The following is a 25872-nucleotide window of genomic DNA, read 5'->3' as shown; positions in this document are numbered from 1 at the left end:
TTGTAGAGATGAGGTCTCGCTGCCCAGGTGGGTCTCGAACCCGCGGGCTCAGGCAATCCACTCACCTCAGCCTCCCAAAGGCATGGGATTATAGGCTGAGCCACCGAACCCGGCTAATAAGCTCATTTTCCAGTTCATCTGATGATGCTTGACCAGCACTTTAACACTAGAACTCTCCACACTGCAGCCAGAGGGCTTTTATATATGCATATCTTTTCTGCCATTCTTCTTTTTAAACCCTTCATAACTTCTCAAGTACTCTTAGGATAAAATGGAAAATACTCAAGTAGCATACAGGACCAAATCTGTCATCCTTTGGTCTCATTTGAAATGTCACATCCTTTGAGAAGAGCCCTCGGAATTTTCAAGGTTAACTTAGGGCTCTCTGAATGTCTCTTCTGTGGCACTTAACTGTAATTATTTATGTCTTTCTCCCCCATTAAACTCTAAATCCAGGAGGGTTATAACTTTCTGGATCCTTAACACAATGTCAGATAATTAAGAACTAGGTACATATTTGGTGGAGGAATGAATTAAACACTGCTTTTCATAAAGTAGTTTTAAAAACAAACATCACAAAGATTTTTCTTTTAAGTGCCAGCTTTTAATAAAAGTACAGTTAGTAATAGTGAGTTAGGGAAAAGGTCAAGGACATAATTTTCCACATTCTAAGATCATATAAGTTGTGAGGTAAATAAAATCAGAACGGTTTTCACTTAACTTTAAAATGTTTCTTTTCTTCAGGCACGTGGCATGTACTTGCAGAGATGGTAAATATTTACGGAGTGCCTGATATTTTCCAGGCCATATTCAAAGTGCTTTCAAGAGTTCTGATTTGACAGAACTAAAGAATTTTGACTGTTCTTCCAGCAAAGGGAAAAAAAAAAAAATCTAGGTTATTATTATTACTCTGTTCTAATAAGAACAGAAAGTTTATCTTATGAGCTTTTATTAACATCGCTTAATACTGTGGCTATCAAAGATGACTCAGCTACTCCGCAGAGTTACTGGGTTACTGTTAGAAATCTAAATGCTTCCCATATCAATTCAGCTAGTGATAATTTACTAATTTTAACAGGCACACAGCAGTCTTTTTTTTTTAGTATAATGTAAGTCACATGTAATTTTCAATTTTCTAATAGGCACATTAAGAAGTAACAGGTGAAATTAATTTTATTATTTATTTAATGTTAAAGATGTGGGGTACAAGAACGCAGCAGTCTTTTAGGATGATTGCGGACTTGAAAGGGACGATCTCTCTCCCTTATGGCGTCATTCATGTCAAGATAGGTCTAATATATAGTGGTAAAAGACTAGAAAAGCAAGGTACCCTCCTGTTACTTTTTCGCGAAGGAATAATCACTATATAGTACTTGACTTTCTTTTAGATGAGTAAACCTTCCCCGAAAGGAGAGAAAAAAAATCGGACAGACTTGTGAAACATACACAAAGGATAAGTGATGCCTCCCTGTTACCCAGCTGGGAAAGTTACTAGAATTAGTAGGATCCTCCTTTTCCTTACACAAGCGATACCCAGACTAGGAGACCCCGTTTCCGTCATCCCACCCCCTGCCCAAGTTACCTGTGGAAGCTGATGTTAATGTGCTTGTTGTAGGTAGTAGCACAGCCCGCCGCGGCGCAATTGGTCGGCATTTCCCTTTCCCCTTCATTCGGCGTCTTAAGCCGGTTCTGAGGCGCAGGCTGTTAACGCTTCCTTCGGGCAGAGGCTGGACAACCGAGGCAAGAAAGCCTTAGTCGAGAGCGGGGTGGGAAAAAGGGGTGTGTATGTGAGGGCGGAGGCGAGGGAGGGTCAAGCTTCCCTTTCTCTTTATTAATATGGCGGACTTGAGCCAGCAGAACGGACAGTCCAGGAGCTCTAGTCGCCTTCGTTTTGACTTCACCAATATGGCGGACACAACTCGTTCTTTCTTCCCGCCCCCAACAGGCAGTGGTGCTCAGAGCAATGAAAAGAATGAGGTGTTTTCCCCTTCGATTACTACAAAACTTTTTCAAAGCTGCTACTAAGAACAGGCTCGCCCACACCCGCATGCACACAGCCGTCCCAGGCCAGAGCCCGGGATGGGTGTGACCCGTAGGCCGCAAGGGCGACCCCATGAGAGACGAAAGACTGCAAATCCCAGTGAGCCTCGCGCGATCCTTATTATTATCGCGTGAACTGGGAGCCTCGTTTCCTGCGTATTGCAGGAAGTGACGCCTCGGGCACAGCAGCTTCCAAAGCCCCTTTCTCGCGAGGCGGAAGAACTCCGATCGCGGAGGGGCAAGGGGGCGCTAGGAGAGGGAACTAGGTTGCGACGGTCCGGCGAGAGAGCGCCGGGGTGCGGGGAAGTTGGGGAGCAGAACCCGTTAGGTGTTCGAGAAGGGCAAGGCCGCACTAATTGGGTCCGTTAGGAAAGAGGGGAGCCGAGGAGAAGGCGATTGTCGGGCGGATCCCTGGACAGAGGGCTAAGGTTGGAAGGCGCTGCTCCCCGGATGGCGACCGCAGATACTCCAGCCCCGGCCTCCAGTGGCCTCTCGCCGAAGGAAGAAGGAGAGCTTGAAGATGGGGAAATCAGTGACGACGATAACAACAGCCAGATACGGAGTCGGAGCAGCAGCAGCAGCAGTGGCGGCGGCGGCGGCGGGCTGTTGCCGTATCCGCGGCGGAGGCCTCTTCACTCGGCCCGGGGCGGTGGATCCGGCGGAGGCGCTGGCTCTTCCTCGTCATCGGCCTCTTCTCAGCAGCAGCTGAGGAATTTCTCACGCTCGCGGCACGCGTCGGAGCGGGGCCACCTCAGGGGACACAGCAGCTACCGACCCAAAGAGCCATTCCGGTCTCACCCGCCCTCCGTGCGGATGCCGTCGAGCTCCATGTCCGAAAGCAGCCCCCGGCCGTCTTTTTGGGAGCGGAGCCACATCGCCCTGGACCGCTTCCGCTTTCGAGGCCGGCCTTACAGGGGTGGGAGTCGCTGGAGTCGGGGGCGAGGAGGGGTTGAGCGAGGAGGCAAGCCTGGGGGCAGATCTCTGGGAGGAGCGGGACCCGGATTCAGCAGCGGTCAGAGCTGGCGGGAGCCCTCTCCACCTCGGAAGAGCTGTATCCTTAACGTGGCGGTCCGCCCTGGGTGTGTCACTCTCTAAAGTTCCCTGTAGCGTCATTGCTAGGTCTGTGAGATGAGTGTGACTTCGCACCATCTGAACCGCGTGTTTGTATCAGTGTGTACTTCAAGTAAGTTGCGCTTTGGTAATTCTCATGTGTCACACCATAGTGTTGTTGCTTCATTGGTATATTGCTTTTTAACATTGATGTGGGTCATGGATTGCGGTGAACTACTGGAATCTAAGATCTCACGTCAGAAGTCCAAGTTTCATGAGCATTTGGTTTTGGCTGACACAGAAACTTTGTATTTGATGTGAAGTTGCCTTAGTTGATTGGAGGGAGAAAAGAGTAGTCGTAAGCAGTTTGGGGAATACCGTTGCTTTATCATACTGCACTTTGATATTTAAAATAGTGAAACTTGTTGTGCATAATCCTGCCATTCTTGTGATTCTGATTTTACCTTTCTTGATTTATTCTTCCAATTGCTGTCTTTTAAAATAGTGGGGGGGGGGAGAATCTGGTGTCTTTACCAACTCTGTTAATTCAGAGTTTTTAAATTCTTATATCTTTTGGAAAGCTTTAGTTCCTTAACGTTTCTATTTCTCGTGTTCACTTTTGGACATTTTATAACTTAGTGCTGACTAAATGCGGGCCAGAAAGAGGATGATAAACGTATCAGCATTTTAATTGTAATACATTGGCGAGGGGGAGTATTTGGGGACGGTGGAGATTGTGAGCAAGTTGAAAAGGAAAATAACAAAATACCTGATTTTTGCTACCTCTACCTTATTCTCAGTTGCTTTAGACATTATGGAGTTTATTCAAGGTTTAACTGGGAATCAGTCATCTGAAGGTTTTCTGTTTATGATGGGTTTGTAGAACTGTGTGTGTGTGTGTGTGTGTGTGTGTGTGTGTGTGTGTGTGTGTTTTATTTTAAAATTTTTATTTCTATTTTTGAACCAGAAATGGAGGTCTCACTATGTTGCCCAGGCTGTCTCTAACTTTTGGTCTCACGCTGTCCTCCCCTGCCTCAGCCTCCCAAAGTATTGGATTATGTGAGCCACCATCCTCGGCCTGTAGAACTGTCTCGATTTATTCTGCGATAAATGCATAAAAATTGTTTAAGAACTTTTATTACTAGTTGTGATTCCCGTGGTATAATGTTTTTTAATATGTTTATTTATGAAACTTAAATATATTACTTATTTAAAGACACAATTATTATTACAGACTACTTAGGGCCAGAATGGTTTTACCAAGATATAAGTTGTAAAGGGGTCAAGGAATGTATGTTTAGGTAAGAGACAGCAACTTCTGGTGTGAATGCCCTGAAAAAACTTATTTCTCCAACCAAAAATGGGATTAGGAGCATTTCAGAGAAAATAATGCAGTGGCACGCTCATGGCCACTGCAGCCTCTACCTGCTGGTCTCAGGTGAACCTTCTGCCTCAGCCTTCCAAGTAGCTGGAACCACAGGCATGTGCCACCATGCCTAGCTAATTTTTTGATTTATTGTAGAGACGAGGTGTCGTCATGTTGCTCAGGCTGGTCTTGAACACTTGAGCTCAGGCAATCCTCTCGCCTTGGCTTCCCGAGGTACTGGGATTACAGGCTTGAGCCACAGCGCCTGACTGGTATTTAACTTTTTGAAAAGTAGAGTGTCCTTTCAGGGTTAGAAAACCTCTGACCAAAGTGTTTTGTTTTGTTTTTTTACCCATAGATTCGGTATTTGTTCTGAATCCAAAATCAGAAGTGTGAATTAAGCATATGTATGTGTGTTTTTTAAGGATATAAAGATGAAATTTGTAATTTGTGTTGGGGAGACAAAAGAAAATAATTACAGTTTGGTATAACAAGTTGAAGTTGAGGTATGTAAAAAGTACTATGGGAGCTCAAAGCTTTTTCTTAATTTATTCTGTATTAGAGAAGGGGGAGGTGAATGGGCTTCTGCCATATACTTTTGTTAATTATTAAGTTTGTGTGTTTTTATTAAGAAACAGGCATATGATGTTGCAAAAAAAGTACAGGAAGATATCCAGTATGCCTGTGTGACTTTGATTTCTGTAGTTAATTGTCAGAAATGAGCTATCTTGCTGTTTTTCTTTTCACAGATGCTGCACTTAAGAAAAGGATGCTTGTTTTGATCCTCTGCTCATTGTTTTCCTCATGAAGTATTACTAATCCATCCTAGAGGTGGTGTTCTTTTTAAGAATTTGAGAAGGAAAACATATTCCCAACCATGTTTGTATAACGTGAGCAAACAAAATATTTATTACAAAACTTTATCAATTCAGATTCCTTTACTATTAAGATTGTATTCAGTTTAATTTATATTTCTACTATGTGACTATAAGAATGGCCTTTATTTTACAAATATTTTATAAAGTTTAATGATGGTTATTCTGTGGCTTATTTTTATATTCTAGAAGGGAAGTAGGCTGAGTGTAGGTTTTATTTATTTATTTATTTGCCATAACTTCTTTCACAGTATTAAGTAATAAATAAGATATACTAGTTGCAGCTTTAAATAAATAGAATAAATCAGATTCCATTGTAGTTCTTATTTTCATTCTTAATTTTTCTTAATGATAGACACTTTGTCAACTTATCTTAGCATGTCTCCCTTGAATGACTACTGTTTTAAAATTTCAAACCTGATGAGAGCTAGCATAATTAAGCCAATGTTTCTCATCAATAAAAGGTCATTCCATTTACACCAGTAGTTGAAAAGGTTGAATAGCAGTTCTTTTTTTGTTTAAGCCAGATTTCAGTTAGAAAATGAATCTTGACAAGTTTATAAGTAAATCTGGTACATGTTGGTTTTGATCCTAGCTATCTTATATAGACAGGGTAGGAGATGTAATTTAGCTTTGAAGGAGTATTGTTAGTTATAGTAATAACTAACTCTGTTGCTTTTCCCATTTTTCGGTTCTTTAGCCACTTTATTTTTTGTTAATGTATTGAATCTTATTCCTTTGCAAATGTTCCCAAGGTCTTTAGTCTGTTTTTTAAAAATTACTGCAGTTGTGCCTTTAAATGGTTTAGTTGAAAAGGAAAATGTAAATGAAGATAATGACAGAATTTGTGTACAAAGAGTGCCTAAGAGAATGGTAGGGAAAGCAAGTAACTCACTTCACAGAGGAAATGACACTTGAATTGAGGTCATGTTGAAAAACAGAAATCTAGACACAAAGCTATCGGTAAATAGTGATAAACAGGGAAAGGAAAGCACAGGTCAGATCATGAAGACATTAAATTCCTTCTCAGGATTTTGGACTTTATTAGTGAAATTTTAACAAGGGGAGTGATGTTATCAGATTCATGTTCTAGAAAGATTACTCTGGCCTAGGATAGAGAATGGCTTGTGAGAGATAGAGAAATATCTTATCATCAAAATATCTTATCACCAGACCAACTTTCTCTCCTGATAGGTAAAACTAGAAGTGCATTACAGAACGCTCAGTGAAAAGAGAAAGAGGCTAAGTAGAACTCATTGAAGAGCACCATTATTTCAGGAGTTAAAGAGAAAGGAGTCATAAAGACTTAAAAGGCAAAGAAACAACACCAACAACAAAAAAGTAGGGAAATGGGGAGAGTGGAAGTTACAGAAGCCAATTCATGGTGTCAAATGCTGTCGAGATGTCAGGTGACAGGGTTTGAAAGCATTGGTGGATAAACTCTCAGCAGTTTCTGTGGATTAATGGAACAAAGGCCAGCTCCATTTGGTTGAAGAGTTAAAAAAAAATTGAGAAACTAGTTTTCTGTCAAGAAACTTGGCTCTAAAGAGAAGAGGTCAGAAAACCAAAGATTTACTATGACAGTTTTTGCTTCAGAACTGTTAAGATTTTCAATTATAATGGTGGTAGTTTTCATTTTTGGAATTAATCATTAGGGGAGTTTAAAAAATCTTTGCTGGCTGTTCTTTGAGTTGTCAAAATAACCATATTCAGGGAACTGTGATGTTATCCTAGTCGATTAAAATCTGTAAATGGCATATTGTATTAGACTACAAGAGGTGTTTGTCTTTTCTCTTGTTGATTTCTAAGCTGGAAAAAAATGAAGTGTAACATTTCTCATGTATGAATTGTTTGGAATAAAAATTGTAGTTTAAAACTTTGTAGCCATTTCCAAGGAAGAAGTAATATTCTATGTAGCACTATGCTAGAGAAAAAATAAAACTAATTGGTTTAGATTTCCTTGTTTTTAGGAGAAAATTAGTGTAAAAGATGCATTTCGAATACTATTTAAAAATTTCTTAAAAATTATATAATTGCTATAATTATTTTAGTTAAGTGTGTGTTGCATATTATTATTATACTTGGTGAGCTCTAAACTTGTTATAAGATTTTTTATAAATTAGTCTAACTACTAATTCTCAGTGTTCATTTTTTATCTCTTAATTTTTAAAAATTGAGACATGAGAAGAAACTAATTAAAGAGAAGAAACATTTCCTCCTGATTATCTGAAATGTAAATTATGAACATCTGTGACAAACCATTCAGTTTCTCCCCTCTTCCTTCAGAAAGGAATCTTTAGCATCCAGCTTGTGGGCTTTCCTGTCACCTACAGAAGGAAGGATGCTATGACCTAAAAGGTGGACTACCTGTGGATACTACTGGTAATTACTGACATTAGTAATTTTGTAAGTGGACTATTTATATGGATACTTACTAAAATTGAAATATGGGCATATGATGAAAGTAGGCATTAGCTGCACATGTAGTAAGTGGAATTTAGTAATTTAAAAATATCAATTCTTCTTTCTTGAAAATATTAAAAAGGGAGAAAATTCATCTATAACTTTTTTTTTTGGTTAAATTTAACTATGGAAATTTTTTGGAAACTGGTTTCCTTAATATGCTGTTCAGCCAAAAGTTTTGGAAGATCTCCATCACGAAAACAAAATTATTCATCAAAAAATGAGAACTGTGGGGAAGAAACTTTTGAAGATTTACTGTTAAAATATAAGCAAATACAGTTGGAACTAGAATGCATCAATAAAGATGAAAAACTAGCTTTGAGTAGCAAAGAAGACAGTGTGCAGGAAGATCCTAAAACATTGAACTCTGAGGACCAAACAAGCACTGATAACATCAGTATTACAAAGGACTCAAGTAAAGAAGTAGCTCCTGAGGAGAAAACACAGGTCAAAACTTTTCAGGCATTTGAATTAAAACCACTCAGGCAAAAATTAACTTTACCAGGAGATAAGAACCGGTTGAAAAAAGTTAAAGATGGAACAAAACAGCTTTCCTTGAAATCTGACACTACTGAATCTAGTCAAGGTAATGGAATTGAATATTTCAATTAGTGATAAGACTCTTCTTTCTATAAAGGCAGAACTACTTGTTTTAGTAGTGTACTTCATTGAAATAATTCTATCTGTAGATTCCTTTTTAAAAAAATAAACGTAGATAGTTATATTATTGATTGATGAAAAGTTTTGTTTCCTCATAATCTTTGTTTTATTTCTATCTTTGTTTTATTTCCTGACATGCTAACCAGGACTAAATCAAATGTTGAACATAAGTGATAATTTTGGGCATCTTTGTTTCTAACTTAGGGAATGCTTTTGACATTTACCATTAAACATCATGTTTTTATAGGTACCCTTTATTGCGTAAAGGAATTTTTCTCTCTATTTCTAGTTTGAGATTTTCCTCATGAAGGAATGTTGAAGTTTATCAAAACTTTTCTCCATTATTGGAATGAACATCTAATTTATTTAATTTATTAGTATAATGAATTATAATAATTGATTTTATAATATTAAACCACTCTTGTATGCCTGTGTTAAATACAGTTATAGTTCATGATACATCAATTATTATTATAATTTTTTTTTTGAGGAGGACTCTTACTTTGTCATTCAGGCTGGAGTGCCTTGGCATGCTCACAGCCACCATAACCTTTACTTGCTGGATCAGGCAATCCTTCCACCTCAGCCTTCCAAATAGCTGGAACCACAGGCTTGTGCCACCACGCCCAGCTAATTTTTTGATTTATTGTAGAGATGTGATCATGCCATGTTGCCCAGGCTGGTCTGGAACCCGTGGACTCAGGCCATCCTCTCGCTGTCACCTCCCAAAGTGCTGGAATTACAGGCGTGAGCCACTGTGCCCGACTGATACATCATTTTTAAATTATGGACTTGGTTTGCTAATTTTTTCTTTTCTTCTTTATTAATATACTTATATACAGTACAATATACCCTTTTTAGTGTATAGTTCTTCAAGTTTTGACAAATGCAAACAGTTGGGTAACTGTCACTAGCCACCATAATTAAGATACAGAATAGTTTCGTCATTCCTAATAATTTTCCCACATGTCTTTGTAGTTAACCCTAACCCTTCCCTCAACGATCTGGTAACCACCCAGCTGTCTGTATAGTTTTGTCTTTTCCAGAATGTCCCATAAGTAGAGTCATACAGTATGTTGCCTTTTGATTCTAGCTTTTTCACTTGAAATTCGTCTATGTAGTTGTATCACTAGTTTGCTTTTTTTTTATTGAGTAGTACTCCATTGTATGATTACTATAGTTTATCCATTTTTCAGTTGTGGAACATTTGGAGTTTTCCAACTTTGGGCAATTATAAATCAAGGTTTGCTGTTTTGTTTAGAATTTTTCATCTGTGTTTAAAGCCTGTGTTTAATCCCCCCCCCTCCTTTTTTCCTTACCAGTTTTTAGTATAAGGTTATGGTACTCATAAAATGACTTGGGGATGGTTTCTTCTTTATTCTCTGGAATAGTTTAAGATTGGATTCATTCTGGCATATTTGGTAGATCTTGCTGGTAAGTTTCTGGGCCTGGCTGGAGTTTTTTTCTGGGAAGATTTTGAGCTACTGGTGTTAATTTTTTCTATTTTTGTTAAGTCAGTTTGTGTAATCTATTTTTTGCAATGTATCATTTTCTGTAAGTTGTAAAAGTTATACAAACTTATTCTTGAGAATCTCTTTTGTTATCTGTCGCATTTATAGATAATTTATAGGAGTAGTCAAATGAATATCTGGAGGAAGAGATCTCTAGGCAAAGAGAATTGCTAGAGCAGTGATTTTCAAAGTGTGATCCCTGGGGCTCTACCTTACCTGGGAACTTAAATTTAAATTCTTGGCCTCTACCTTAGATTTACTGAATTGTAAGCTCTGGAAATGGGACCCAGCCATCTCTATTTACCAGCTCTCCTGTTGATTCTGATACATGCTAAAATTTGAAAATCACTGAACTAGAGTAATGACCCTAATACATAAGAATGCCTGGCATATTTGGGGAATAAGGCCTATGCTTGTAAAGAGTAGTGAGAGGGATGAATAGTGGAAGAGAAGAGATTGGAGGTGACAGGTGGGGGCAGATCTTATTAAAGTCTTGTAAGAACTTTGGCTTTTTATTGAGTGAAATGGGGAGCTCTTACAGGATCTTGAGCAAAAGACTGATAAAATGTTTTATATTTTTAGAGCTCACTTTGGCTGCAGTGTTGAGAATTTATAGGTGGTGGACATCTATATTCAGTGATGTTTTCCTTAACCTTGAAATTTTCAGGTTTTTGTAATATAGTACACATCTGGATTTTCTTAAAACTTTCTGATCCCTCCCTCCCTCCTGTCCTTCTTCCCTCTCTCTCTTCCTATCTCTCTTTATTCTTTCATTCATTCATTCATTACTGTTCCTGTGTAAAAATTTCCTAATTTTCCATGTCCTCAGTGTTTCATTCTCCCAGAGTATTCTCATTTTTATGGTTTTACCTACCATCTGTATGCTGGTAACTCTATATCCAACTCATATTAGACTTTTACTTAATAGTATTTTAAATACTGTATTTTATAAAACTAATTTTCATTTTGGAGGTTTTGAGTAAAAATTGTGATAATTTTATTAATTACACATACCCATGATAATGGTAGAACAATGTCTGACTACCTGCTCAGTCATTTTAAACAACCCTCATTTATATTCTTTGTGCCAAGTTAGATTTATTATCTGAAATTTATGGTTTGTACTTGTTTTTAAGGTAGCATTGTACTCACAAGTTACTTTTTTCTATGCTACATTTTTTGTAGACAAGTAGGATCCTAGCTAGTAGATTTCTCATGACTTAGTGAGACTTAAAGTTTTCTCATGTAGGAGAATAATTTAGTGCCTTCTCTATTTATTATTGAAAGACTATCTTTATGTTTTCCCCTGTTTATTTTTGTCTAGTAGTTATTACTTTTCTTATGTTCTTTTTTTGCTATAATGGGATATATGCATTCCTAAAAATCACAAATTACAATTACATCAAATTTGTGTAATGAAAATCAAAGTGTATGGAGAAAATGAGGGTAGAGTAACAACACTCAAACTTTTTGTCAGTGGCACATAAAAAAAAATTAGGAATTGAAGAAAAATATCACAGCTTTATATGTTAAATGGATTTTAAAATACTTGAAATATTATAATAAATATATCAGTTTACCTTGAAAAAGACCTAAACTGTGCCTGTGGAAGTGAAAGACTTTCAGTTTATGAATTGTCATGGAAAAAGGAGTTATCTGAAATAAGACAGTAAGTTGTAACATCAGATGTGGATGAATGTGGCTCATAATACACACAATGAACTGGAGCAGCTTATAAGTAAGTGTTCTAGGAACCCACCTGCATCCGTGTACCAGCTAGCATTGTTGTGAGAGCCTGTGTTATATGTATTAAAATTCTATTATGTGATTTGAGAGCCTGTGGGCAAACGTGTGAAAAAAAATCTCCAAAAAGAAAAATTCACTAAATCTGATAGGTGTTTAAGTGTATGTGGTTTGTATGTTCTACATCAGCAGTCTTTTTGACTTTCATGGGGGCAAGGGAGGAGGAGGATCAGACATTAGATTCTTATAAGGAGCGTGCAGCCTAGATCCCTCACATGCACTTTTCACAATAGGGTTCATGCTCCCATAAGAATCTAATGCAGGGTTGATCTGACAGGAGGCGGAGTTCTGCTGGCTTGCTGCTCACCTCCTGCTCTGTGACCGGGTTCCTAACAGGCCACTGACCAGTATTGGTCCTCAACCTGGGGTGGAGGACCGCTGTTCTGCATGATTCAGATCACTTGGGTGCAGATTTCTGCATTCTTAGTATTCCTCTGAGACAAGTCACATACAAGTAGATAAAACATTTGTGTGCTGCTCAAATTATTTTTTAGTGTATCAATCATGTTGTAACAAATTCACCTTTACATAACAAAGTAAGCCTTATAGCAGAACTCATATATCTTGAAATTTGGTCATTGCCTTCTGTTTACTTTGAGGTGCTTGATCAGTCCTTTCCGTATTTATTGAATACGCTGCATATTCTTTCACCAGTAGGTTTACTTGTCAAATTAGGATGGAATACTAACAGGTGTGGTATTATGGTAAAAACACAAGGCTAAAAGTTTAGATCTAGTTTAGATCCTAGCTTTGCAAGTTCAGTCTGTAACTTAAAAGATTTCTGAGTTTGTAACTTCATCTATTTAACTACAATAATATCTATGTCAACACTGTTGCAAATGTGTTATAACTTTAGTATGTGATTTGTAAATGTTATAGATTAGATAATATATACATGTAAGAGTTTGTACGCTGCTTCATCAGAAATCGGTATTTAAGGCTAGATTTCTGGAAAAATGTGTGATTGGACCTAATTTTTTTGATGCTTAATCCACCTCTGCTGATGCTTTTTATTTTTTTATTTTATTTTATTTTTATTTATTGTAGAGATGAGGTCTCACCAAGTTTCTCAGGTGGGTCTCGAACCTGCAGGCTCAGGCAATCCATTCGCCTCGGCCTCCCAAAGTGCTGGGATTACAGGCTGAGCCACCCAGCCTGGCCTGATGCTTTTCTAAGTAAATAGTAGACCAGTTCTTTAATGCATAAATCTAATACAGTCACTAAATGTTGAATTTATTTCAACTTTAGATGACTGAATTAATTTATCATTTTCTATCAATTTGGATAATCTACTTGGTAATGAAGGGTTGCTTCCTGTTTATCTACTTGAATAAATTCTGTTCTTGAAATACTATTTTTTGTTTGGAAAAATAGTATGTCATTTTATGAAAATATAGTTTTAATTTATTTTATATTTTAAATCATCCTGTCTCATAACTTCAGAAATGAGACTGACAAAAGAAGTTTGTTCAGATTTTCCTTTTCTTTAATGACATTCTTTTTGGCTGAGAGATTGAAAAAATTAGACCTTTTAATGTTATTCTTTAAACTAATTACTACTAAATATTGTATAGCATTTTATTTTGGATTGATAGTGGTTACCTTTTAGAGTATTCAAAAGATGTTGTTTTATTTTAAAGGCTTAGAAGATAAAGAAAAAAATTTAAAAAGAATTAGTACCTCGGATATTCTATCTGAAAAGGTAAGATACTACTTTCTGGAATTGGATATTTCTGCCTTGGTGTGATCTTTTGAAAAGGAAAAGTTACTTTGCTTTTTACTCATTTTCTTTTATCATTGCTATAACCCCATTTGGACATAGACTTAGAGATAAGAAATTCTAGAGTGATGTCTTAGAACCTCTTTCCACTGCATTCTGGATATTATGTTTAGTTGGACTCTTATATGAAGGGGGACCCCTCAAAAAACCCGGAATTTATTTATAAAAATATGTATGTATTCTTACATGTTTAAACTTCAGTCACCTTCAACGTACTCTCTCATGCATTACAGCTATTGAGATTCTTGTTCCACTGCTCAAGACAGTTTTTGATCTTGTCAGTTTCAATGCCTTTTAGTGCTTCTGCCATTTTTGGTTCACCTCTTCCACATTGACAAAAATGTTTCCCTTTGAGAACTTTTTTCATCTAGGGAAAGAAAAACGTTGCTGGGGTGAGATTGAGTGAATAGGGATGGTGAGACATAGGGATCATGCTGGTTTTTGGTCAAAACTGCTGAATACTCAGTGTGGTGTGGGCAAGTCTGCTCGTAAATCACCCATCATAAAATAGGTGTTGAAAAAAATCTCCAAAAAATTCACTGAAGCTGAGCGCAGGCTCTCACAACAACGCTAGCTGGTACTCTGATGCCGATGGATTCCTAGAACACTTACCTAGTGGGGGCACCCTGTACTACAATTATCCAAAAGTTTAATTCTGTTTTTTGGGGGGAGTGCCCCCTTGTATGCTCATAGACGATCTTTTTTTTATTATTTGTGTGTGTGTGTTGTGTGTGTGTGTGTGTGTGTGTGTGTGTGTGTGTGTGTGTGTGTGTGTGTGTTGAAGTCTCATTCTGTTGCCCAGGGAGGCAGTGGCATGCTCACAGCCACTGTACCCTTTACCTGCGGGACTCAAAAGATCCTTCTGCCTCAGCCTTCCAAGTAGCTGGAAGTACAGGCATGTGCCACCACGCCCGGCTAATTTTTTGATTTATTGTAAAGATGAGGTCTCGCCAAAGTTGCCCAGACTGGTTTCGAACTCTTGGGATCAGGCAGTCCTCTCACCTCAGCCTCCCAAAGTGCTGGAATTATAGGTTTTATTTGTTTTATTTGAACTTTTTGAAACTTTTAATTTTGATCCAGGGATTTTCTTTTCCTTTCTTTTGAGGATTATCTTGTGTGGGGAAAGCTTTGGAGTTGGGTAGACCTCAGCCTGATATCAAATTCTTGCTCTTCTTGTTATTAGCTGAGTGACATTGTGTAAGTTATTTAGCTCTTACTTGCCTGTATTTTGTTTTCTACAAAATGAGTTTAATGGCACTCTAGGTTGTGAGGCTTTAATAGAATAAAGTAAAGAAGCATCAAGCACTGTGTTTGATATGTAATAGTCATTCAGTAACCCAAGCCTTTGCAGTTTGTTGAATTAGAGATCTGAAATATTTGTAGTTTCTTCTGTTGAGGTTTCAGTTTGTTTTCTTGTATAAATTGAAATGACTTAAAGAGCCTAGAAGCTTTAGGAAAAAGATGGTCCTGAATTTAGGAATGATAATACATACCTGCAAATATATTTTTTATTCTTTGTCTGTCTTTATCTCAATAACTTTAGAGGATACAAATAGTTTTTGATTACTTGGTTGCATTGTATAGTGGCGAAGAAGTCTGGACTTTTAAGTGTACCCACTACTCCCACCTGTGCACACTGAACCTGATAGGTGATTTTTCATTCCTCCCTTTTTCTTCCCTTCCCCCTTCTAAATCTATGCCCATTATACCATTCTCTATGCCTTTGTGGATCCTCAGTTTAGCTACCACTTATAAGTGAGAACATATGGTGTTTGGTTTTCTGTTCCTGTGTTAGTTCTTTTAGGATGAACTTGGAATCATCCAAGGTGCTGCAAAATATATTATTTCATTCTTTTTGACAGATGAATAGTACTCCATGGTGTGTGTGTGTGTATCACATTTTCATTATCCACTGTTTAGTTGATGGGCATTTAGGTTGATTCCACATCTTTGAAATTAAGAATCGGCAAACACATTTTTTAATATCCTCACAATAACCTTATGAAGTAAATTGACATTTTGTATCTTCTATAGATTAGGTAAGATTCATTTGGGTAGATTAACTGACTTGCCTAAAGTTACACAGGAATTAAGTGTTCAGAGCAAATAGTTGAATGAATTTCTCTGACTCCTAAGCCAATGTTCTTGCTGTTCAGGTATAGTTAGTTGTATGACAGAATCAGTGGTTTCTTTTTTTCATTCCAACGGGAGTAGTTGTACAAAGTAAAGACTTTTAAGTCTTTATGGAACAGTATTGATAACTTTATTTTACTTTTACTCTCTAAATTGACACTACCAAAATAGAATTTTCTACAATAATGGAAATGTGCTATAGCTGCACACTCCAGTATGGTAGCTATTAGTCTCATGTGGCTACTGAGAACTTGAAATGTGACTAGTGTGACTTACACACATTATAAAATTTAGTTTTAGTTGCTTTAAATGTAAATAGCCACATATGGTTTATTACTACCATAATAGCACAGCTCTGACTTTCCTTACCAAGTAATAGAATTTGGTATATTTCAGTAACTTAGAGTTAAAAAAAAAGAATCATGATAATTTTAAGATTATTGTTTACATGTATTTCTTAATAGTAGAAAGGGTAACTGTATCCTGGCTTGGTTAAACTGAAGTGCTGAAGTATGTGATGGTAGTTTAATTAAAAATTCATAGTGGCTCATATTCATATGAAACCATTAGTTAGGATCCACTATTTTCATTACACTTACGGATAGAAAAATGAATTAGAGTAGATTTTAGAAGAAAATGTAATTACAATTTACCTATAAGAAAAAGTTGTTAGATAAGCAGACCTTAATCTGTTGAAACATTATACTCTTTTGAATCTTCCTTTCCCTTCCATGCACACATATAAAGGAAAAACAAATGGTTTTGCATTTAACTTTCGGGGTGGGAAAGGGGGCAAAGGATCCCCTCTTCCCCCTCATTAAAACTCATGGACTCTAAGAACCTCTGCTTAGGGAGGTTTTCAGTTACATTTTAGCTATAATGTAGAGAATAGATTAATTTTGAACATCTCAAAAAAGGTAGAGTACAAATATTAAGAAGTTATTTCAATTGGAAAAAAGTTTCAAACATCTGCTCTTAATATTTTTCTGTTCGTTTCCCTGATAAAAACTCTTATATGATCAAAATATCTTAAATATTCAGATAAATGTCTGTAGCTGTAAAACATGAAGTAGTCAAATGTAAGCAAACCTCTACAGATTTTTTTTCCTTCAACAGTAAAGAATTTAAAAAAAAATATAAAACATGAAAGTTTGCATCAGTATATCTCTTTGTATTATTTGTGAGGCTGGTAAATCATGATTATGAGACCACTTCATTTTTCATTTTTTACCTCTTCTGGGTTCTTGATTTCTTTTGTTTGCTGCCACCAGATTTTTACTCTTCCAGGTTTGGGAAGCTCTTTTAAATACTAATCACTAACTCATAACTTTTCTGTTTGGCATCATTCTGTTCTATCAGTTGTAACCCTTCTCCTCCAGGCCTACATATTTGCATATTTATACATACTCTCTACAGATTGATCTTCTATTTGTATTACAGGAATCAAATTAGGGTCTTGATGTTATAATAAGTAAATTAGTTTATTTTATCTATATTTGCCTCTTAATATTTACCTTAAAACTAACTTTAAATTCTAATTTTATAAAAGATTTAATTTGGTAAAATGTTTAAGGCTAAATGACAGAATTTAAAAATTTTACTCTTTCTTTTTGCTTTAAAGAAACTTGGTGAAGATGAAGAGGAGCTCTCTGAGTTACAACTTCGCCTTTTGGCGCTTCAATCAGCAAGCAAAAAATGGCAACAAAAAGAACAGCAAGTGATGAAAGAAAGCAAAGAAAAATTGACTAAGGCAAAAACTGTACAACAAAAAGTTAAAACTAGTACAAAAACACATTCGGCCAAAAAAGTTAGCACCACAGGTGATAATTTTTGTTAAATTCTGTTAATTGAATTTGTATCTCAGCATAGGTTTGAGATATTAATTCAGAGTTTGGAGTTTGGGAAGTTGTAGGGCCCTAAAATGGAGGACATTCTTACATAAACAGAACTTAGTGGAACAACCATCTAAATGACTCAGTGGTGATGAAAATATTTTTTTTTTTTTTTGAGTTGGAGTCTCACTCTGTCGCCCAGACTGGAGTGCAGTGGCTGCTCCCGGCCACCACAACCTCGACCTGCTGAGCTCCGGCGATCCTTCTGCCTCAGCCTTCCAAAGTAGCTGGAACTACAGGCATGTGCTACCATGCCCGGCTGATTTTTTGATTTATTGTAGAGTTGAGGTCTCGCTGCCCAGGCGGGTCTCTAACCCGCGGGCTCAGGCAATCCAGAAAATAATTTTTAAAGCTGTTATTTTCTTTTATCACCTATAAAATTTCTAACTCTAACAGACACTGATATTTATGTTGTTTTTCATTTAAAGCTAAACAGGCTTTGAGGAAGCAGCAAACAAAGGCATGGAAGAAACTGCAACAGCAAAAAGAACAGGAAAGACAGAAAGAAGAGGATCAACGGAAACAAGCTGAAGAAGAAGAGAGAAGAAAAAGAGAAGAAGAAATTAGAAAAATTCGAGATCTCTCAAATCAGGAAGAGCAGTACAATCGGTTCATGAAATTGGTTGGTGGAAAGAGGAGATCGAGAAGTAAAGTAAGGAATGCAAAAATATAAAATCAAAACATTGCTCAAATTTAAGGGTTCTTAGAGTTTTATTTCATAGATTCAGTCAGAAAAGAAAGCTATAAATATCGTGTTTGGTAGAGCTTACTATATAAATAACCCTTAGGAAAAGGAAGGTGGACTATAAAAGGGAACAAGTCTTTTTTGGCTAGAGATATTAGAAGTAGAGGAAAGGAAAGGAAGGCTAAAGTTATGGTTAGCCAAGACTGCTGTTAGCTTTTTATCTTTTCTACCCCCACCTTCAAAAAATAAGAAATAAATAAAACAAAAAGAGTACTCTTGTGACTGTACTAATGACAAACAGAGGGATATTAAAGAGTAAGTTCTTTAAGAGAGTCAGGAGTTAAATTTGCTTAAGTAAGGAATATTGTAAATATGCATATTGTGAACAGTTAAAAAGTACTTTGATAGAAGATAGAGATAAGTATTGTATTATTTGCACATTACTCTTTTACCTCTTTCTGGACAGATTTTGCTAGTTTTTAGTTGCAACTGTCTCTGAATGAAATATCCTAAGTAAAAAAGAGAATTATCTACACAGTAGATAAACACATTGACCCAGAGTTTGTTATTTTCAGGTTTAATTTATTCACAATTAAAATGTTATTGAATTTTTGGGAAAATACTCTAAATATAGTCTTGCCTGATAGAAAAGCATTTTTTCCTCTGTTTCTTAATCATACAGAAGCCATCAGTGTTTAAGAGGTTGGAGTCATCTTACTTTATAGAAAAATAGCTAATTAGTGGCTGAGCTAGCTATGGGGGATTTTGTATGTATAGATAGCACTTGATAGATTCCATTTTTTGTCTGGTGATACAGTTATAAAACATCAACCTCAGTTTACATGTCATATACATTGAAATTCCCAAATCACATCTAATAGGCAGATCTGACCAAATCACCATGATTTTAAATACTATTTCCTAGAAGATAACTACCAGTTCTTTTGTGATTTGTAACCTACGAATGGCCTAAGACAGAAAATGCTTTGAAACTAAAAAACAGTGTTGTATACTTAGTCTTCAGATCCTGACCTGAGGCGATCCTTAGATAAGCAACCTACTGATAGTGGAGGAGGCATTTATCAATATGATAACTATGAAGAAGTTGCTATGGATACAGATAGTGAAACCAGTTCTCCAGGTATGAGCCAACACTTGAAGCATTTTGTATTTTCAGTTATTCAATAGAGAATGGTCATTAAGCTACCCCAAATCAGAGATTGGTAAAGAAATGTATAATGAAAGTGAGATTTGCTGATGGATTGTACAACCATAGACATTATTTAGTATTGCAAATACTTAGAGAGCAAACCTCAAATAAGTAATATTAACCTTTATTTCCAAGTATTTCTAGATAGCCTTTAAATAAAAAGGTGTTGTATAAATTCTTTTAACTCTCTGTTTGATCTAATAGTGAAGGTGATGGGAATAGATAGTATTTGCAAGAGAACATTACTCTTTAAAAAAAACAATGAACCCTTGATATTTGCGTCCAAGAGTTTTCTGCTTTAGTCAAAGGGAGAAAGATGCTTTTTGCTGTGGGACTTTCTGACTCTTTCCCGTGGTGATACTTTGTAGGAATTTGTAGATGAAAAGTGATACTCATGGCATCTCAGGAAAAGCTGGTTAGAATTGGTCAGGGTACCTCCATAAGGTGGCATAGTCCCGAATCTGACTCTCATCGTTGAGGGCTACAGGTTTGCTTTTGATGATGTTCAAGGGTGAATGCCTGTGAGATCCTATTTCCTCACTAATTTAAAACCCAAAAGACTGAGGCAGGTAACAGAATACACTTGTTCTTGCAGGAACTGGGATACTTGAGAGACCACATGAACAGTGTATTTCTCCCCGTGATCATGTTAAGAGACCAAATAATGCTAGACTCCTACTTTGGTTAGTCTAGACTAGAGACTAAGCAAAATATGTATTATTTAGCTGTTGTTTACCAAAGTACTCATTTGTTGTTTTTTCTTTTTTAGATTAGAAAATAACATTTATTTAGAAAGTAAATTAGAGAGAGAGAGATATTCATTTCCCCAAGGTAGTGGTGGGGGCCAAAGCTGGGAAACATGGCGACCATAGCTCAAGAAGCTACATTACCAGACCACAGCTTAACAAAGCAGTGGCCTAAAGTGCTCATTTTTAGGTTATTGTTTTAAGCTGGTATCTGATGATCTCATATTAAGTTTTAATTTTATAATTTAACTCTCTTTGGTCTTTAATTTTCTAATTTTCAGATTCTTGGAGAAAATTTCTAATTTTTCAGATTCATTATAATAAATTTCCACATATCGACAATATTATTAATACTCTATTTCTATAAAATAACTTTATGATCCACGCTTTTTAATAATTCTATTAAAAGTTTTATATAGAAAACATACTTTCATCAGTTTTGTCAAATTTTAACTTTTTGCCATATTGACAACATATATTTATATTTTTAGGAAGTAAAATGTTCTGACCAGGTTTGATAGCTCATACCTGTAATCCTAGCTCTTTGGAAGGCCAAGGCAGGAGGATTCCTTGAGGCCAGGAGTTTGAGGCAAGACCTCTGTCTCTACCAAAAAAAAAAGTAAAATGTTCTAAAGATCAGTGTGTATTCAGATGATCTCATTTGGGTCTCAGGTCAACTCTATATAAGGCATATGGGTAATATCTGTATTGACTTGTGAGACAGTTGGTAGTTTCCCTAAGGTTATATAGTTAGTAGATAGGAATCTGCCATAGTTCAGTGAGCCTAAGAAATGATTGAAGGTAAAATTATTGAAGATAAAATACAGTTATTTGTATTTGCTACCAAGGAGGAAGAAAAATGCTAATTGAGATACATCAATTGTAGTTATTTTAGAATTAAAATGTGAAAAAATGTGTACCTTATTGATTCAATATAGTAGGTAGTTCTTCTCATTCCTAGTTTTATTTGCTTTCTGCACAGTTTATATAGTCCTTGTCCTCACTTTTCTTTGCTCCACTTGAAGGGGAGAACGAAGTCATTCTGTCACTCTTTTCCTTTGGTAGGGCACTTTGTCAAGATTCAGGAAAATTGTTTATTAGTTGGTTCTCATTCTTGTCACCTAGGCTAGAGTGCAGTGGCACAATCATGGCTCACTGCAGCCTCGACCTCCTGGGCTCAAGCAATCTTCCTGCCTTAAGCCTTACAAGTAGCTGGAACTGCAGGCTACTTGGAAGGCCACTATACCCAGCTAATTAAAAAAAAAAAAGTTTTTTTGTAGAGATCAGGTCTTGATCTGTTGCCTAGGCTGGTTTTGAACTCCTGGCTCAAGCATTCCTCCCAATCCTCTCACCGTGGCCTCCCAAAGTGCTGGAATTACAAGCATGAGTCATTGTGCCTGGCCTAGTAGTTCTTAAAAATTATATTTTGTTTTTAAGAAAAGTATGCTTTTAGTGCTTCCTTCTCTGTTCTCTGCCGTCATCATTAGGTAAAAGTGAAACAGTTTTGAGGGACTAAGTTTTGCTTTAAAGTGAATGGCTTACTTTATGATGATATGACAATTTTTAAAGGGTGGAGGTGGACTCATGAGGATTAAAGATTTTATCAGAGATTGATAAAGTCTAATTTGTACTCCATGTAGATATATTTCTTCAAACATACCATAAATGTAATGCATTCCTTTGAAGTATTTTTATTATTAAACTCTTACCAAAAATTTTTTATAGCTCCTTCGCCAGTACAACCACCGTTCTTCTCTGAATGTTCATTGGGGTATTTTTCTCCAGCACCGTCTATTCCTTTGCCTCCGCCACCTCAGGTTTCTGTAAGTCAGAATTGATAAGATTTCTAAGAAAATTCTATTGCTTTGTCTTTTCTAATTTGTTTTTAAGAACAAATAAATGGTTAGGTTTGAAGAGGGCTTAAAAAAATAGAATGGCTTACCAAAATTAATGGCAATTAAATATATAGAATAAGCAGTTAATTATTTATTGGTAAGCTATCCATTTGGTAGATTTTATTCATAGCTAATTTTTAATTTCATGTTGACTTTCTTTGAATACCTACATGTTTCCTTCTTTTTACTCTCTGTTTCTCAGCTAGTAGCTACTCAGAAAACTTATCTCAAAGCAGAATAAAAGTTGTCTGTTTTGAATTGTCTCTTATTTTGGGAATTAGAATTTATGTGCATTATGACGCTTCTAAAAATCAATTTTTTCTCTTTTGATGAATACAGTTATTTTTAATTTGAAAATCCAGCAAAAAAAAAGCATTGCCTATGGAAGTTAATTTCTTTTCCCTATCTTCCTCTCCAAGATTCTACCAATTAAAAAAAAAAAGGAAGCTAAGGAAGTGAGAGAATCATAAAGTAGAGGTTAAAAGTTTTAAAGTTTTTTCTAGATTGAGAATGCCTAGAGATGAAATGAATATTTCTCAGTATGTAAGAGAGAACTTTTCCATTTCACATTTCCTAGGTAGATGTCTGTTGCCTTCCTAGGATGTTTATTGTGAATGGAATAGTAGAGAGTGAGCAAGAAAATGACACTTTTCTTTCTTCCTTGAAATGTTTTCTTTTCGGAAATGGAGAATGAATGAACTAAATGTCAAGAGAAATAGTGGAAGGTCTTTGAAGCAAACTCAGGGATTTGTGTAATTTTAATTTCCTTTATAGATAATCTCTAAGAAGACATTTTAAGAGAGTAGTAGTGATTCTTCTTGACAATTTAGGTACTCTGGACCGTTTCCAGAATCCCTTTGGTTCCTAATTTTTATTTTTCACTTAACTATTAAGTGTTTTTGGTTTTATTATCTTATTTTCAGTTAGTCTTCTAGAAGGAAAGACCCTGTATAATTTGATTTCTGTGTCTTCTAGAATGCTAAGTGGAGATAAGAATGAGAACAGAGAAGTTTGTATGATTACCTTTTAAGTTAGTAAATGTTTCGAATATCATTGATGTTTATAAATTGCAAAAATAACATTTTTTTCATGATTGATACTGAACCCTGGTTTAGTTTTGAGATTTGCGATATACTTAGTTTACTATAGCTACAGCCAAAATAATAACCTAAAGTTAATTTTAAAAAATTTAATATTGCTCCAGAGATAAACATTTGGAGTTGATAAAATTTGCATTGTAATTATAATTTCTTTTTTAAAAATAGTCTCTGCCACCCTTGAGCCAGCCTTACGTGGAAGGCTTATGTGCTTCTCTTGAACCTCTACCTCCTCTACCACCTTTACCACCTCTTCCACCTGAAGATCCGGAACAACCTCCAAAACCACCTTTTGCAGATGAGGAAGAGGAGGAAGAAATGCTGCTTCGAGAAGAACTACTTAAATCTTTAGCAAATAAAAGAGCTTTTAAACCAGAGGTAATTTAGGTACCGGAACCTGTAGGTGGTGCTCTTGAGCTTAGTTTTAGGGTAATGCTACTTTTTTCTGTTTATCAAAGTAAGGATAAAACTAATACTAATTTGCTAAGATTTTTAAAGATGGCAGACATTTATTTTTATTTAAAAATGTTTCATATCTGTTTCTTCCTTATTTAGGAAACATCCAGTAATAGTGACCCACCTTCACCTCCAGTTCTGAACAATTCACAGTCTGTGCCAAGAAGCAATCTCTCAATAGTCAGTATTAATACAGTATCTCAGCCCAGAATTCAGAATCCAAAGTTTCACAGAGGACCTCGTCTTCCACGAACTGTGATCTCGGTAAAAGCAAACAGAAATTTAATGCTACTTTTATCCAAACAGCTTATGAGAAATTTATGACATTTTGTTGACCTGTGTTCATACCCCCAGTTAGATATTCGTATATAAATACAAATTTAAAAAAAAAATTTATTTATCAATAATGGAAATAGAGCAGTGTCTTTACTTGAAAACTGGTAGAGTTTGGTGATAGTGTGAAGTATTGTTCTCACTGGAGTGATATATTTTCCTATGCCATTCCTTTTTTTTTCTGTAGAAATTGGTTTATTCAGATTTTTTATCTTTTCGGGAGTCAGTTTTAACAAATTGCATATTTATTTCTTCCATCTCTTTTTATACCTTGCTCATAGTTTCCAACCAATGATATACTGTAACTGTAATGGAAGAAATTATTATTATTTTTTTAAATTTTTGAATTGGAGTCTCACTCTGCTGCCAAGGTTGGAGTGTAGTGGCATGCTCACGGCTACCATAGCCTCAACCTGCTAGGCTCAGGTGATTCTTCTGCCTCAGCCTTCTAAGTAACTGGAACTATAAGCACTCCATCTTGCCCGGCTAATTTTTTTATTTATTATAGAGACGAGGTTTCGCCAAATTGCCCAGGCTGATCTCTAACCTCTGGGTTCAGGCAATCCTCTCGCCTCTGCCTCCCAAAGTGCTGTAATTACAGGGTAAGCCACTGTGCTTGGCTTATTATTAGAGTTAATTTTTATGGCATTATAGTTTTTTGTAGAAAGTTAGAAAAAAAATCTAATGGGGAAGGTGATTATAGTAATGTTTAGAAAGACTTGAAAGATAGAGAATATTTTATGTTTTCGGCATATGATCTGTATTGGTGAAGTGGGACACAATTACTTATGTAATACAATCAGAAAGAGCCATAGATTGTCTATTTAGAACCCATTATTTTTGTGTGTATTAAAATTCAAAGAGGTTAATGACTTGTCCAAGGCTGTGTACCTAATTGTGGTAGAGCCAAAAATGATATACTTTTGTTATCAAAAATAACAAAAAAATATTGTCTTTGTAGCTTCCAAAGCATAAATCAGTGGTTGTAACACTAAATGATTCAGATGATAGCGAGTCCGATGGAGAAGCGTCCAAGTCAACAAATAGTGTTTTTGGTGGATTAGAGTCCATGATTAAAGAAGCAAGGCGAACTGCTGAGGTAAGTGCAATATGAAAGGTTTTTGAAAAGAAAGATGACTGTTGATAGTCATTAAAGTTTCTTTGTTCCTGAAAATTATATCTTAGAGTTACAGATTTTTAACACATTGATTTATGGAACTATTTTAAGTATTCATGCTATTAAGATTTTATATAATGAAGCATGTGTAAATTTATTTAAATCGATTTTACTATTAGAAATCTCCCGTAGGCGGACAGCTCTCTTATTGCTGTTCTGTCTGCTGCCCCTTTGCAGTGTACCCAAGAAACCTGTTTTTCTACTCTTTAAAAAAACTCCCTTATTTGTGTTCCCTGTAAATCAGTCTTTCTTTAAAAAATAGTCAAACTGAATGGGCAAAATCCTGTTTACCAACAAGACTTAATTGTTTTGGAATTGTGTTATAGTACCAGAAAAGTTTTTCTTAACCTTTGCATTCAGATGTCCCTTCTCAGGGAGCATAAAGAGATTGTTGGCGATTATATAGGACAGAATTATACCAGTGCAAATTTTTAAAAAATGAGTGTTTTCTTGACACTTCTTATTCAAATTGCACAAAAAAGCAGGTAAAGAGATGGAATATATACTGAGATATACGTGAAAACATAACCAGCTGGCATTATGTAGAAAGAGAATGTCCTTCCACATTGTCTTTGAGCAACAAACTGGACAATAAATTACATACTATTTATGTGGAAGGAAAACAGGACTGCATCGTCTCCTGGAATAGAAAAATACCAGGTGGAAGATGTCAAACAAATTATTAATTCACTGTATAATT

General features: G+C 36.1%; 2 protein-coding genes across 3 annotated transcripts in view; one reads left to right on the top strand and one right to left on the bottom strand.

The window, feature by feature from the left end:
- Positions 1-1952, bottom strand: part of THAP2 (THAP domain containing 2) — an 11331-nt gene extending 9379 nt beyond the window's left edge. Inside the window, exon 1 of one of the 2 annotated variants that reach the window (XM_008055234.2) lies at positions 1583-1952. In XM_008055234.2, the coding sequence (XP_008053425.1) occupies positions 1583-1653 (71 nt within the window). In that variant the 5' untranslated portion in view covers positions 1654-1952. Of the gene's footprint in view, positions 1-282; positions 392-1582 lie in introns of those variants that run through there. The other variant, XM_021710991.1, reaches the window with a different exon arrangement.
- Positions 1953-2135: 183 nt separating this feature from the next.
- ZFC3H1 (zinc finger C3H1-type containing) overlaps positions 2136-25872 on the top strand; it is a 51430-nt gene continuing 27693 nt past the window's right edge. Inside the window, exons 1-10 of the mRNA XM_008055233.2 lie at positions 2136-3091; positions 7964-8380; positions 13409-13470; positions 17303-17501; positions 18002-18225; positions 19276-19399; positions 21940-22037; positions 23375-23584; positions 23762-23926; positions 24957-25094. Coding sequence (XP_008053424.1) covers positions 2491-3091; positions 7964-8380; positions 13409-13470; positions 17303-17501; positions 18002-18225; positions 19276-19399; positions 21940-22037; positions 23375-23584; positions 23762-23926; positions 24957-25094 — 2238 coding nt within the window. The 5' untranslated portion in view covers positions 2136-2490. The remainder of the gene's footprint in view (positions 3092-7963; positions 8381-13408; positions 13471-17302; positions 17502-18001; positions 18226-19275; positions 19400-21939; positions 22038-23374; positions 23585-23761; positions 23927-24956; positions 25095-25872) is intronic.

This window comes from Carlito syrichta, unplaced genomic scaffold (genome assembly GCF_000164805.1).
Source record: "Carlito syrichta isolate Samal-C Ts95f unplaced genomic scaffold, Tarsius_syrichta-2.0.1 Scaffold301786, whole genome shotgun sequence".
Taxonomy (NCBI): domain Eukaryota; kingdom Metazoa; phylum Chordata; class Mammalia; order Primates; family Tarsiidae; genus Carlito; species Carlito syrichta.
This window is presented reverse-complemented; position numbering and strand designations above follow the sequence as displayed.